This window comes from Balaenoptera ricei, chromosome 2 (assembly GCF_028023285.1).
Source record: "Balaenoptera ricei isolate mBalRic1 chromosome 2, mBalRic1.hap2, whole genome shotgun sequence".
NCBI lineage: Eukaryota > Metazoa > Chordata > Mammalia > Artiodactyla > Balaenopteridae > Balaenoptera > Balaenoptera ricei.
Genome location: NC_082640.1, coordinates 149,643,591 through 149,658,481, shown reverse-complemented (window position 1 = coordinate 149,658,481; position 14,891 = coordinate 149,643,591). Strand labels below are relative to the sequence as shown.

General features: G+C 38.4%; 1 protein-coding gene across 1 annotated transcript in view; it reads left to right on the top strand.

Moving 5' to 3' along the window:
• KCNH5 (potassium voltage-gated channel subfamily H member 5) overlaps window positions 1–14,891 on the top strand; it is a 329,564-nt gene that overhangs the window by 268,920 nt on the left and 45,753 nt on the right. Inside the window, exon 10 of the mRNA XM_059915741.1 lies at window positions 1,862–2,058. Coding sequence (XP_059771724.1) covers window positions 1,862–2,058 — 197 coding nt within the window. The remainder of the gene's footprint in view (window positions 1–1,861; window positions 2,059–14,891) is intronic.

The following is a 14,891-nucleotide window of genomic DNA, read 5'->3' as shown; positions in this document are numbered from 1 at the left end:
TTTATGATATTTAGTGGCTGCATAATATTCCATAATTTATTTATTTATTTTTTTTCATTCACATTTATCTTGTTTCTACCTTTTATGGCTATTATAAATTCACTTCAGTGAACATCCTTATAAGCAATTTTGGTACTTCTGATAATGCAATTAGAGTAAATACCTATAATTGGAATTACTAGTTTAAAGGTAATGCCGTTTATGGATTTCTGAAATTCATCTCTGTGGAGGTAGGGTTTGTCTTACAAATTTCTATAGTTAAAGTCTCCCTTAGGTTACTTTGATGCTGTATAACCTCAGACACCTTATTTGGCTCTCAGGTCTCTAGTTATCCTTCCTTGGACAAATATATGACTATCGGACATTTAAGTTGTTCATCAGTGTCATGAACTAAAAAGAATTTGGCGAGGGTCAGGTAACAAATGATACTGCTCAAGATTTATTAAATATATATTATGGTTATTTTATGCTGATCATTTGATCACATGGTAGTTTTAACCACCTCCTCAATAATATATATGTTTTCTCTCTCCATACCAGAGTGCCTCGTGGTTCTCTAAGGATTTCCAAACTGCCTGTGTGGGGTGGGCAAAGAATCTGTAATCTCACTCAGCCTCAGCCTCTCTCTCTCTGTCTCTCTCTCTGTGTCTCTGTCTTGTTCTCTCTCCCTTCCCCTCTCTCTCATTTCTCTGGTTACACACTATCTTTTCTTTCCAGTGGTCTGACTGGCCTGAAGTGTTACAAGTAGTCTTTCTTCTTCTTTTTTCCTGTCAGTTCTGACTTTAATCTGAATAATGAGAGCAGATATTCACTCATCTCTGTGGTTAGAGGGCAGAAAGAATAAATCTTCGGTAGCATGGCTCTAGGAAGATTTTTTTTTTTTCACCTAGAAATATTCCCCGTCTTTTTCTCTTTAAAACTTTCCCTTTCCTACAGAAGAACAGAGAACGCAGTTGACAGCCCTTCAGAAGCCAGGGACACTTATGGAATTGCCTCAGCAGAAAAGCCTTTCAGCACTTCATCTCTGAAGCTTCTTCATTTCCCTTTGTTTGGGCAACTAAGTACTCTTGACTCAGGATGGTGAACTATTGATTTCAGGTCACCAGTGGGCGTTGCTCTGAAGTGAATAGTTGATTCCTGTGTTCTAGAATTCTAGAATTTTAAAAAGACATCCACATTTGACTACAGTACAGCACCCTTTATGGAACGGTTTATGGCATAGCAAATCTGGGCTTCCATGTTTTACCCAATTTAGCCTCTTCGGCTCTATTATTATGGACCAGAGCTCTCTCCCTGGCCCTGAGGCCTTGCATAAAGTTTGGCTCGGTGAAAAGAGAAGGCTATCCTTTGGGAATCAGTGATGGTGAGATTTTGTTTGCCTGGAGCACAAGACTTAGTTGCTGAATAATGTATGTTTAACGTATGTTGAGTCAGTTCCAGATTTATAAAGGCTGTAACAGGAGATCCTTGTATATTGCCTCTTACTGTCATTTCTACCAGCAGGAGCAGAAGAAGGGATGAACCTAAGAAGTCACCTTTGCTCCTTCTAATCAGAATGCGAAAAGTTAAGGTGGCAGAAGATAATGAAACTATTTGTTAAAATGAGGTTCTTGGCTTCTCTGTTGGATTTCATTTATTCAAGCCACTCCAGATTTCCTTCAAGAACTGAATATAAGATGATGTTACTTTACATATTATATGAAAATGTTGTACATTGTTACATGTATATAGATGGTGTTATATACTTAGACTCCAAATTACCCTAGACGATCAATACCATATATGAAACTGAATAAAAAATCGTGACTAGGATAAAAACAAGTGTAGATACTTGAATATCTATATCTTAATTGTTTTCCAGGGAAAGGGGATGTATTTGGAGACATCTTCTGGAAGGAAACCACCCTTGCTCATGCCTGTGCCAATGTCCGAGCACTGACATACTGTGACCTCCACATCATCAAGCGAGAAGCCTTGCTTAAAGTCCTGGACTTTTATACAGCTTTTGCAAACTCATTCTCAAGGAATCTCACTCTTACTTGCAATCTAAGGAAACGGGTATGTTGTCTGGACCCACTTCCACTTATTAGCATCTAGAGGGTTAATACCTTATATGCTATTAGTTGAAGAGTGGTAAAGTGATTTTATTTCATAGTAGCGCATTCCCATCAATGTAAAGTGACATGATTTTTTTCCCCTTTCTTTATATTTTGTTTACTTTTTAAAGAGGGGATAAAAACCCTGAGTACATGGGTAAAGATTTGAATCTTTATCATTTAAGTGCAAAATGAAAAACAGACTTGAGGAGAAACAAACTATACTATAATATAATTAGTTAATTCTTGGGGTTTATAATACTGCCGTAAAATTAATATCAATGTCTCTTACTTTATTATGTGGATATTTTAAAGCTAGTAAGGTTAATCAAACTGGTTGCCTACTTTATATTCCTGATTCTCTTTACACCCTCCCTCGCATTTAATAGTCAATTCATAAAGCTCATTCCCCATTAATTCTTTCAAACACACTATCTCAAAAAATAATTAGCCATACTGACATATCCTATAAATAGATTTAGGAATCCTTTACTTGGCATGGCTGCTGCAATTTTAATCTTCTTGCTGTTTTCTTTTTTATTGATGAGTGTGGCACAAATTTAATTTGCATAAAGAAATCTCCTAGCTCTGACTTATAAGTCATTGGACATTGGCGAGGGCTCTTTTATTGCCAACAGTGAAATAGATGTTTGGATAACAGCACTTAAGGAATTTCATCTAAGATGATTACCTGTCTATGATGAAGTATTTTGAAATAACAAGCCTTCCCTTCCATTAACCTCTTAAATAGAACCTTCTTGCTAGTTAACATGGAGAAAAAAATCAATCCAAGAGACAAATTAACATCTATACTGCAGCAACAAAGAAATGTGCATAAGTAAGCAAATCAATGTAATTCTCTACTCAGGGTTCTAAGAGAGGATAAGACTTCAGGAGTCATATTCGTACTAGTGTCACAACACTTGATTTATATTTGAATAGCAGTTTCAGTTTATATTTTGTTAACAAATAGTTATTGAGCATCCACAACCTGCAAGACAAAATGTAAAGAACTATAGAGAGCATGAGGGCTAAATACACAGTCCCCACACTCAAGGAGATGACAGCCAAGTGCGAATATTACGTGAAATGCAAATATGTGAAACATCTATTTGTACAAGTAATTGAGAGTTAAGGTAATGATAAACCTGGAAGAGGGGTACCAAACAGGGCACCTGCTCATTCATTAGGGAAATTGGAGTCCTGTCTAGTATTACACAGAAATATGTCTCCTTAGGTCTGTGTTCTACCTTCTCTTCTACAAGGCTACCTGGTGGATATTTGAAACTCGTATGTCTTATTAAATCTTCCCAATATACATTTTGCCAGTTTTAGAATCTTCCCACGTACTACAAGCTTACCAAAACTCAGATCTGTCCTGACAGTCCTCAGGACAGATATTATTTGTCACTGTGCTCCTCAAAGCACTGTTGTCTACACATCATCTCATCTGATGTTTATAATATTCCTGTGGGGAAAAAAGGGCAGTTATTTTCCCTTCAAAACACATGAGGGAACTCAGACCTAAAGAAATTAATATTAAATAACCAACTGATATATTTGCAATGCAAGGTGTCAAAGAGGGATAATTAAGACAACTCACCAGTGGCAAATAAATTTTGGTTCTTCAAGATGAGTTAATCACAAAGCTCTATCATCTCTTTTTCTCTTTCATACATCTGAGCATGTGCACATTACACATGCGCACACACACACACACACACGTTGGTTATAAGAGCTGAGCACACATAGCAGTGTGTCTATCTCTGATGGTGTTAGAGACAGAAAATTCGTGCTGTTTTTTTAATGGGGCCCAGGAATGGAGCGCCTGCCTCTGTAGGTGCGGGTGTGCTAGTTATATCATATGGCTTCTTCCCTTGTTCCTTGTTATAACATGTGTCAGGTTTTTTGTTTGTTTATTTTTAAAAAATATTTCCTGCCCTTTTGCAATTGATAGATGGTCTCAATAACTTGAATGTGGGTGTATCGCTAATCAGTGTCACTTTATTCTCAGAAAAAAAGTATTTTCATAAAGAAGAGAAACTAAAAAAAATGATTCATGAGAATAGCTACCATTTTGAGAGCCTATTTTATAGCCATGCACTTCAACATATTTTGCATACAATAATTAATATTATTAAATATCAACAACCCACAGATGAGGCAGTATAATCTCCATTTCATGGATGAGAAGGTTGAGGTGCTGAGAGTGAGACAGCAAGTTGCCAAATAAATTACGGGTCAGCGTCCATCTCTGTCTGATTCTAAAACCCATATTCTTTCGATTATACCATGTTGCTTTTGTTTGTCAAAATAGCTGACTTTTTCCCCCTACAACAATACCCTACAGACACACTCTCAACAGTGTATGGAGTTTCTCATTCACTCAGTTACTTTAACTTCATTCCCCCATTGAGCTATTAACAGAAAATATTTTGTTCTTATTGCTACTATTTTCAGCATTCTTTCAGTGAACATTGGTTGTGAATCGTAGAATCAAGACTATGTCCTTAGCATGCTAACGATATCTCCTAGCTATCACAATCATTAATTAAGGGCTAGCTCCAAGTTGGGGGAGCAGATCTGGGGCTCAGGTTTCCAGGCTTCATAGACTACAGCTCTAGCCACATAAGCACATACAGTGGCTCTATAGTGTGTAGTTCTCGGTGGCTGTAGCAGGGAGGAATTTGGTAGTGCTTTAGCTGCTTGTCTCCATCTCCATTAAGGAGAAATAAGACGTTTGTTATGCAAATATAGCTCCCACTAATCATCCTTCGGTCCCTCTATATAAAATTTCTAGACCTATAACTGGTAATTTCATCCAAAAACTAGAGCAGGGGTTGGCAAAATTTTTCTGGCAAGGACCAGATAGTAAATATTTTAGAATTTGAGGACCATGTAGTTTCTGTCTCAACTACTCAACCCCACTATTGTAGCGTGATATTAGCTGTCTTAACTTGGGCTGCCATTACAAAACACCATGGATTGGGTGGCTTCACCAACAAGAATTTATTTCTCACAGTTCTGGAGGTTGCGAAGTCCAGGATCAAGGCACTGGTCAGTTCGGTTCCCCAATAAGGGCTCTTTTATTTCTGGTTTGGCAATGTCTGCCTTCTTGCTGTGCCCTCATATGGTGGAGAGAGATAGAGAGAGGAAACAATTTCTCCAGGGTCTCTTCTTACAAAGGCACTAATTTTATCATGAGGACCCTCATGACCTCATCTAAACCTAATTATCTCCCCAGGACTCTTTCTTCAAATATCATCCTACTGGGGGATTAGGGCTTCAACATATTGACTTTAGGGGAACACAATTCAGTCCATAGCAGCAGCCAAAGATAGTATATAAATAAAAGAGGATAGCTGTGCTTCAGTGAAACTTTACTAACACACGTGGCTTCTTATGGGCCTTAGTGTGTCAGTAGCTGAGAGTAGAGGACCGGAAGTTAGACGGGGAGGACAGTAGGTATGCAAATAGAATTCTTCCCCTTTGTTAGAAAGCAAATCTCTACTAATTGCCACCCAGCAAGAGGGGGTCATGATGGAATGGAAAATGCCATATCTAAGAGGTGGTTGCACACAAAAATAAAATCCAAACAAACCAAACAAAAAAAGAGGTGGCTACAAGAGCCAGGTAGATAACACATGTGAGTAAGGCAAGGCTATGTGGCTATGAAGACTGGAAAGTTCACACCATACGTAGAAGGGCAGCTGCTACTCAGTCTGCTTGTACATTGCCTTGGAATACCAGCCCACTGTTGCTTGGTCTGCATATTTTTTTTCAGAGAAGCCAGAAGTATGAATTTTTATGTGAAATCTCATTAGTTTGGTAACTAATTTACTTTGTCTTTGAAAACACTATAGTCAAACAAAACAGATCTGCTTGCCCTTGGTCAACTGTTTGTGAACTGAATGGAATGATTTAAAGAACCCCTGATCTCATGATACTAGAAGCCTGAAATTTTTACCTGCATCCTGTAAATTTGGATGAGAAAAATTATTATATCGTTATTTTCTTTAATTTCTAAGTGAAATTTAGCCCTTTTTTCAATTATGAAAGTTGATAACAAACTACAGTGTTATTAGAAGTACCAAAAAACATTACAGATATTTTCATAGCATATTGTTTTTGTTGAAGACATCCTAAAATGTTGTTTGCACTCATCAGTACTTAATAATTATGATAGTTATTAGACCTGCTGTGATAATAATGTTACTGTGTTAATAAAAAAGCACATAGATTACTATCTTGCGAATTAGTTTTAAAATTTGGTAACCGAATTTCAATACAGTATGTTTCCTTTGCAACACTATGTATTTTATTTTGTGCATTTAAAGCAGCTCTTCTGGAATGAGGTCTATTCCACAGGCTTTACCAGACTGCTGGAGATTAAGATCCCCCATATGAGAGTCAGAACCTAGACTAAGTTGAGCAAAAGGACTTGTTGGTATATGTTTTTCAATAATAAGAAGACAGTTCTATAGTTTCCAATACGTTTAAACATATTCAGAAAAGGCATAGGAGAGCAACAGAGGAAGGTTGACTCAATTGCTGATTTTATTTATGATTTATTTATTTTACCTATTCAGGATACCATTTCCTGGAATGACTAAATGGTATTTATTAACTTGAGGACCAGCCCTCAGGGACAGGTCTTGAGAAGGCACACAGCACAACCAGCACAGGTGATATGTAAATCTTAAAGAATTCTAATCAGACGTTAAACGTAATCTCTGCACTTCTGCTCATTCTGCCTCCTGTTACACAATGATCTTTACCATTGTGTAAAAAGAGTAAATGTAGCAAGCCTGACTGCTGGACTTTGAAAGAACTGCTTACCAAGTGGGCCCTTGGCTGGCATCTGAGAACTTGAACTTCAAGAGAGTTCCCACCACTCTAATAATAGTGGCTCACAGTACCTGTGACTTATCCAAACAGTGTGGCTTATGCTAAACATTTACTTTCCTTCAAGGAGTGTGGCATTTTAGTATGTGCCAGACAGGATACCTGTGTGACTAAACTCCAATAAAACCACTGGACACTGAGTCCATAATGAGCATCCTTCGTGGCAACATCTCACGAGTGTTGTCACAACTCATTGCTGGAAGGAATTAGAGAGAAGACACTTGGAGGCATGTTTATGGAGTGGAGCCCATTGGACATTGATCCAAAATGATGCCAAACTGTTGCTTACCCTTTAGTTGTAGTCTCAAAGAAATGCCTCCACTGTTGCCTCAGAGACTCATCTTGCTCCTGGTTGATACTCCTTTTTACTATACATTTCTGAATCCCTTAGGTCAAGACACAGGATAATCTGGAGCACCTCAACAGTATTCATTTAACCCTTGTATTAGTCTGCTCAGACAGCCATAACAAACTAACACAGTCTGGGTGGTTAAACAGAAATTTATTTTCTCACAGTCTGGAGGCTGTACGTCCAAGATCAAGGTGCTGGCAGGGTTGGTGTCTGGTGAGAACTCTCTCCTTGGGTTGCAGACGGCTGTCTTCTTGTGTTCTCACATGGCCTTTTCTCTGGGTGTGTGTGTAGGGAAGAGAGCATGAACTCTCTGGTGTCTCTTTTTACTGTATAAGGATTCCACTGGATCAGGGGCCTATTCTTATGACTTCATTTAACCTTGATTGCTTCCTTAGGGGCCCCACCTTTAAGTACAGCCACACTAGGGGTTAGGGTTTCAATATATGAATTGGGAGGGCAGGTAGGAAACAAAAATTCAGTCCATAACAACCCTGTTTTTTTAAAATTGAACGTGAAGGAGTAATTTTTAGAAATATTCTAAAATCAACAGTTATGGCTGATATAGGTCTGTATTACTGGGGAAGTGCTGCAGTATCAGTATTCAGCATTGATTTTTGTAACTTCTAGGCAATGCATAATTATCAATACTTGCAAAATATTCTTGCACTCCTACAGTGATTTAAGATTCCCGTTTAAACTTAGAAAAATTTCCAAGAATGACCAATACCAATTCTAAATTGGAAAATCAGAAATAGAGGTACCTGTAGCATTCTTTTCACCCTGTAGAGCCAGAGTCCTTTTCCACAGGTGGCACTGTTTTTAAGTAGAGTGCAGCTGAAGCCAGCTGGCAACTTTATGGATGAGTGTAGTACCAATCCTATATTTTAATGTTCCAGTGGTAAGAAATAGCGGTTTAGACTCACTCTTGAATTAGCACAGGCTCAGAACTAAGCAATGGTTTTTCTTTCCCGAAAGCATTCTTATCATGGGAAATCCAGTGGTACAGAATGTCTTTTTTTCTGTGAGCAATGAAGCATCTCTACAGCAATTACCTTCTGTGGATGGAAAACATACTGAAATTGGATATCAAATAGGCCTAAAGTATTTGCTTGGTGTATATGTGGTGCAAACTACATGTATTTCAATGGTCATTACTGGCATCTTTGAAGAAATAGTCTAGGAATGTGATAATGGGAGTTCCAACTTCAGTACCTTCTTCTCCCGCACCGCCCCCCATATCAGCTAAACAAAATATGGGAGCACATTCATTCCACAAATCCATGTTTTTTATCCCATGAAAAAGACGCTAGTAAAAACACTGTCCACAGTTGGAACAAAAGATATGTGGTCTCCATAAAACTCAAGTATTCTATAGTATCTACACTTACTTTTCTCACAGCATTGATTGTGGTACTTTGGTTTCCTATTTACATTTTTGTTTTTTCAACAGAACAATAAGCTTCATAAAGTAGGTATTTTCTGTAATCTCTTTATTGCCGATGACCAGAAGAGTGCCTGTAGTGCCTGCTAATTGAAGGAATGAAACGTGAATCAGACACGTTGCCCAGCACAGAATAATCGCGGTCATTCAGAGAAGCAAATGGTACCCTTGACAACTTTGGCAAAGAGCCTTATGAAAATAGGATTATGAAAATGACCGTTACTAATTAGTGTTAAATCACAATTAGAGTTAACTTGCAGCTGCAGTTTCTAACCATTTATGCCTGCAGATTCTGCACAATGCTAGTGCTTCCAGAATAGTACAACAATTTTATCACTGTTGCGTGAATTAAGATCGCCTGATGCCAGGGGCTAGATTTACCAGGATACTGCCTTAATCTCATGCTAAATAACTTTGAAGAGCAAACTTTTTTCTCGAAGTTTCCTTTGAAGAATCTGTATACCACACTTGAATCTGAACAGGGTGTTGTTATAACTCTCATGACCTCAACTGAGCATCAGGAGTGCAGATTCACTGTGAACTACTGGCCCTGCTGGCAATAGCTCTGCTTATACATTATGGTTTGTAGAACTTTCACCTCTAAACTGATGTAGTTTGCACACCACAGGCATTATCTCATTTGAGCTTCAAATCAACACTGTAGGGAAGAGTGAACAAAGAGAGATAAGGTGGCTTGCTCATGGCCACAGAGCTGATACTGCTCTGAGGCTCCAGCCTCAGTTTCCCAACTCCAAGCGGCTCTCATTTCACTGATGGTGGTAAAAAGGAGCAGACTTTCAGCAATTCCAGAAGTTTGTCATGTGCATTTAGGTAAAGCAGAGACCTAATTATGCAGTCTTTTGAGCCCTTAAGCTGCTTCTATTTAGAGCTCTCTGTTGGTCTGCTTCCAGATCGAAAAGAAACTTTTCCACATTTAGTTACCAGGACATAGGTTCACAGATCTCTCACTCTTCAATAATGCCTCCAAAGCAGTCAGTTAAGGACGGAGTTTCCTAAGTTTTAGAGTGGGGGCTAGATTCAATAATTTACCAACATAACTTGACAGTAGATTATACTGTCTGTTTGACAACTCTTTCCAACACTAGAGTTTATTCTGATTGCAAGAAAGTATGTATAGTAGTAGTAAACAAGAAGGAAATGAATAAGCCTGAAGTAGACTGAAGAATATTCAACTAACATAAGAAGGTAGACATTTTATAAATTATTTTTCTTGGGAATTCTCAAAGTAGCCAACAATCACTTGAAACAATCCTTTGTTTAATTTTAGAGCTGAATTCTGCCTTACAATAGTGCCTTTCTAGGAGTATCATAACTTGGATGCCAGACTGTTTATTTCCAATATGTCTACCACTTCTGAATTCTCAACAATTAATATTTGATGAGGGACCACTGAAAGCCCGGTGCTATATCACGCCATCTTCATTTAAAGGAAAATATTCCTTTTGAATTAAAAAGCAAGGATTTCTATTAATATTAAGGCTGAAATGTACATATTTTCTTCCCTAATGCCTTTGGTATTGATTTAAATTTGGAATGCATGCAATTTTTCCTATCCTAACTTGTTATTTTCTTTTGTCTCTTTTTCCTTCCCTTTTCTGGAAAAAGAAGTTAATGGATGTGGTCGTATGTAAAATATCAAAATTGGATCTGTTTATGGATCTGTATTTTAATGAATTTTTAGGCAGAGTTCTTTTGGGGGAGTTCCTTCCTCCCCAGTCCCCAAGACAACACCTAAATTTGATCATATAGTTTGTTATTATAGGGATTTCTTCCCTTCACTTTTTAAGTGGGATCCACTGACTCAGCCTTTTCTGTCCTCTGAGGTACCTGAGAAAATATAGAGCTCAAAAGACATGTGTTCAAAAGCCTTCCACGCTGATTTTGAGAAGTAGCTTTGTAACACTTTATAACAGGACATATTTTGAGAAGAATTTGGTTAGTCAGAAGAGGGGTTTCAAGATGCTTATTGTGAATTCAGAGAATTCAGATTATTGCCAATAAAGTAAAATAAATATTGTAATAAAACATACCAGTTTATATAAAATAAAAAGCCTTTTAAAGCATTATATGCATTTTACAAATGCAAAAATGGAGAACTGCTCTGTGGTTAGACTTAATTTGTAATAGTTGACTGTTATGACCCAAATAGAATCTGCCTTCCTGGAATGTCCATTTTTTTTTTCCCAGCTGGGAGGTGCATTTCACAGATTTTGACATTCCAACCAACTAATCTTTTCCCAAAGGAATCAAATCAAGTTGTTCTACTAAATAGGCAGAGACACTCAGTTGACCCAGAGAAGCTTCAGTATTTTCTCCCAGAGAAAGGCCTTCATTTTCTGCCTCTTCTTTCTGAATCAGGTTATACTTGATTCATCCAACACTTTTAGGAGTTGGCATTGATTTTACTGGGGTTTGTTCTATGTCCGCAGTTTTATCCTCTAGAGAGTGATGTCATCAGTAGAAGTTCAGCAGAGGCACTTTCCCTTAGGAAGCTCACACTCTGGAATGGAAACTGCAGAGTAAAAACTGTAACTGCTAATTCTGCATGTAAAAAGTAGCCAGTTTTCCCTGAAGGCAACACAGAGAGGTAATGTGGGGCATTGAACCCTGTCCAGGAATTTGCTTCCCTCTTTTAACAGCTGCTTTAGCAACTAGTTGAGATATGGTTGTGGATGGCATCATAATTCTAGCATGTTAAATGGGTGACATGTAACACAGGTCCTTTGAAAGTGAGTTTACCGTGACAAGAAGATACGTGCCCCTTCCTGAGTGAGAAAATAGTGTTTCCTAATGCTTGGAAATTCAGAAACCAGAATGTAGGATGACCTACTTAGCTACTGTAGAGTGTGCTGTCACATGGGGAAGGGTCTGTTATGCCAGCAAAAACCAAGCATGGAAGATCAGATCCAGCCTGCTGGATTTATGACTCCATAAAAGGAGGCTGACTGCTGGCTTGTTAATAGCAACGTTCCACACCTGGCAGTCACAGAGTGGCTTGTTACTGAAATCACACACTAGGAGGACTTTTTCTGAAGGCTGTTGGGAGTGGGTATGGGGTGGGGAGCAAAGAAAACTGCCTGAAAGGGCCTCATCCCCTACATTCTAATGCAGCTGACTTCTCCAAAGTGTTTGCAAAAAAGGGCTTAATGTGGACCTTTTCTCTGGTGAGAAAACAATGAAAGTAGATTTGTTTTGTTCTTTTTTTAACATCTTTATTAGAGTATAATTGCTTTACAATGGTGTGTTAGTTTCTGCTGTATCACAAAGTGAATCAGCTATACATATACATATAGCCCCATATCTCCTCCCTCTTGCATCTCCCTCCCACCCTCCCTATCCCACCCCTCTAGGTGGTCACAAAGCACAGAGCTGATCTCCCTGTGCTATGCGGCTGCTTCCCACTAGCTAGCTATTTCACATTTGGTAGTGTATATATGTCCATGCCACTCTCTCACTTTGTCCCAGCTTACCCTTCCCCCTCCCCGTGTCCTCAAGTCCATTCTCTAGTAGGTCTGCGTCTTTGGATTTGGTAGTTTTGCCAAGCTGAAAAATCTCTGTTGTTGCATTCCTAGGTCATTCTACTTGGCACACTCCTTTTAGAGGGGTATTTTAATTATGAACCAGAAATTCTGTGGAGGTTGACAACAGTAATGAAGCTCAAACAATGCAGAAAGAGAGAGAGAGAGGGAGAGAGATGACTTTAAAAATTCAAAAAATCAATCAGGGCAAGTCTGTCAGCAGAAAAGACTTGCAACAAATGCAATTATATGAAAGTGTATCTGATGCTTGGAGGGTAAGCTGGCTTTACTATACCAAACAGGATACAAGAGATTTGGATTTCCAGCTTTTGAACAAACTTTATAAAACAAACACATCAATCTCTTTCTGGAAGCACAGGCACCGCTGTATATTCCAGGGTCAAATATCCATATCCCAGAAATAAATTCATAATTGATGCCATAGGACTTTAAATTATTCAGGCATTTTCTCATTTTGTCCAAATCCTCTTTGAAAAAATATGCCCAATTTAAATATGCTATTCTAGTCTAGATTTCAGACAGTGTTCAACATCAGATGTGTTCTAGTTTGTCAAAGATGCAGTTGATTAATTTTGATTAAAGAATATCAGAAATGCAGTTAATACCTCACCACAATAAAGTCAAGCTAAAATAAATGACCAGGGTGGACTTCCCTGGTGGTCCAGTGGTTAAGACTCCGTGCTTCCACTGAAGCGGGCACGGGTTCGATCCCTGGTCGGGGAAGTTCCGCATGCGGTGCGGCCAAAAAGAGAAAAAAAAGGAATGACCAGCCTTATAATAAAGGCAAAGTATAGCAATTCATACAGCAAAAAAGTGGTTATTTTAAATGCAAGACAAGGGCAAAGGTATTTCTTTATTGAATTATAAAAAGCCTTTTGTTCTCAAAACTTAAAATTTGAGATCACATTTTTAAAATATGGAACAGTGAAATCATCGAGATTTAGACAAATGGAGGAGAGCTTGGGAAAATAATATATTACGAGGAAAAAGATATGTGCCACTTGAATTGCTATTTTATAAAAGCACCTAGTCACCTATCCTATGACTTCAGCTCCCTCCTCAAGGATCAGCTGTGCCCACCCCCCCATTCGCCTCCCCACTTTCTCCAGCTCCACGTGATCTCTCCTTTCTCTGTACTCATATACCACCCACCACTGTGTCATTTATTCAGTGTTTACTGCATGTTGCTTTGTAGGGTTATACGTATTGAACAGATGCCGTGTCCCCATACATTGACTGTTAAGCTCTTAAAGACAGAGAAATGTTTATTATCCCATACATCCAACTATTCTTTGTGCTTCTGCACTCCAGAGACATTTGTTGATTGAATGACTGAGTACTGATACTGCAGAGTTCATTACTTTAAAGCAATGTGTGCTGCTTCCCTTTCTGGCAGCAGAACCCGATACCCATGGGGGAATAAGTACTGAGAGTAAAGTAGCAGGAAAAGAGGTATCCAATTTCTTATTTTTTACAATTCTGATAACTACTGGGATCATTTTGAATGTATCTTTAAGAAGAATTTGCAAAGATTACATTTTTGCGGAATTAAAAACATTCCTTGGGAAATTAAAGATGAAAAATGTGGACTTGCCATTGGATTACTATAAGCAGATACATTTTAACTAGTTAAAACCTGTCCAAAAATAGTAAGGGGAAACGGTAATATTTGGGACTCTCCAAGGGGTACCTGAATTCTCTCTTTGCCAGCAGCAGGTATTGAATTTAGAATGAATCTTTGGTTGTTGTTTTGGTGAAAGGAGAAAAGGGGAAAACATGTCCCAAACACATGGCTCCTTCTCTCTTAAACAACTACAGGCAGGAAAAGTGGACCACAGCTTCCACCCAATTCAGAAATAAAAGCAATTTTGTTTACACCCATAGTCAAAGAGAATCTATACTCTTTCATAAGGAATGTTCCAAGATCTGTCTTTGTAAGAACTAGAGAGCCAGCTTCTGGTTCAAGAGTATGATCTTGGGCACATGAGTTTACTTCCTATGTCTCAGTTTATACATCTGTAAAATGGTATAATAGTCAGTAAATATGCATGGAGTACTTCTTAAGTGCCAGGTACTTTTCTAAATCCAGACTATTTGGAGTGAATAAAACAGATAGGTTCCTGTCCTCATGGGGCTTAGGGTCTAGTACCCTCCTCATAGAGTTGTTGTGAGTGTTAAATGCATAGAGACCATCCCACGTGAGGCCTTAGTGAAGATTAGTGGTGCTGATGGGGAAATTGGTGGTGATGAAGATGTTGACAGGATGCATTTCATAAGTGGCAGTGCCAGACTGGTGCCCAAGACCCTCTCAAAATTCTAATGGGAAGAGAAGGTCAACCTTTAGTCTCAGTATTACTGGAGTCTGTCAGTCACTGGTGATATGAAATTAAGAGCAATGTTAGCAAGGTATCCAGGTCTGATCTCTTTAGAAAGTAGAAGCTCCCTCTTAAGAGCCAAATATAATATGTACTGGTGAGGAATTCCATAAGCAGCAATGGGATATGCTGAGAATTGTGGAAATAAATGCTTTTATGCTT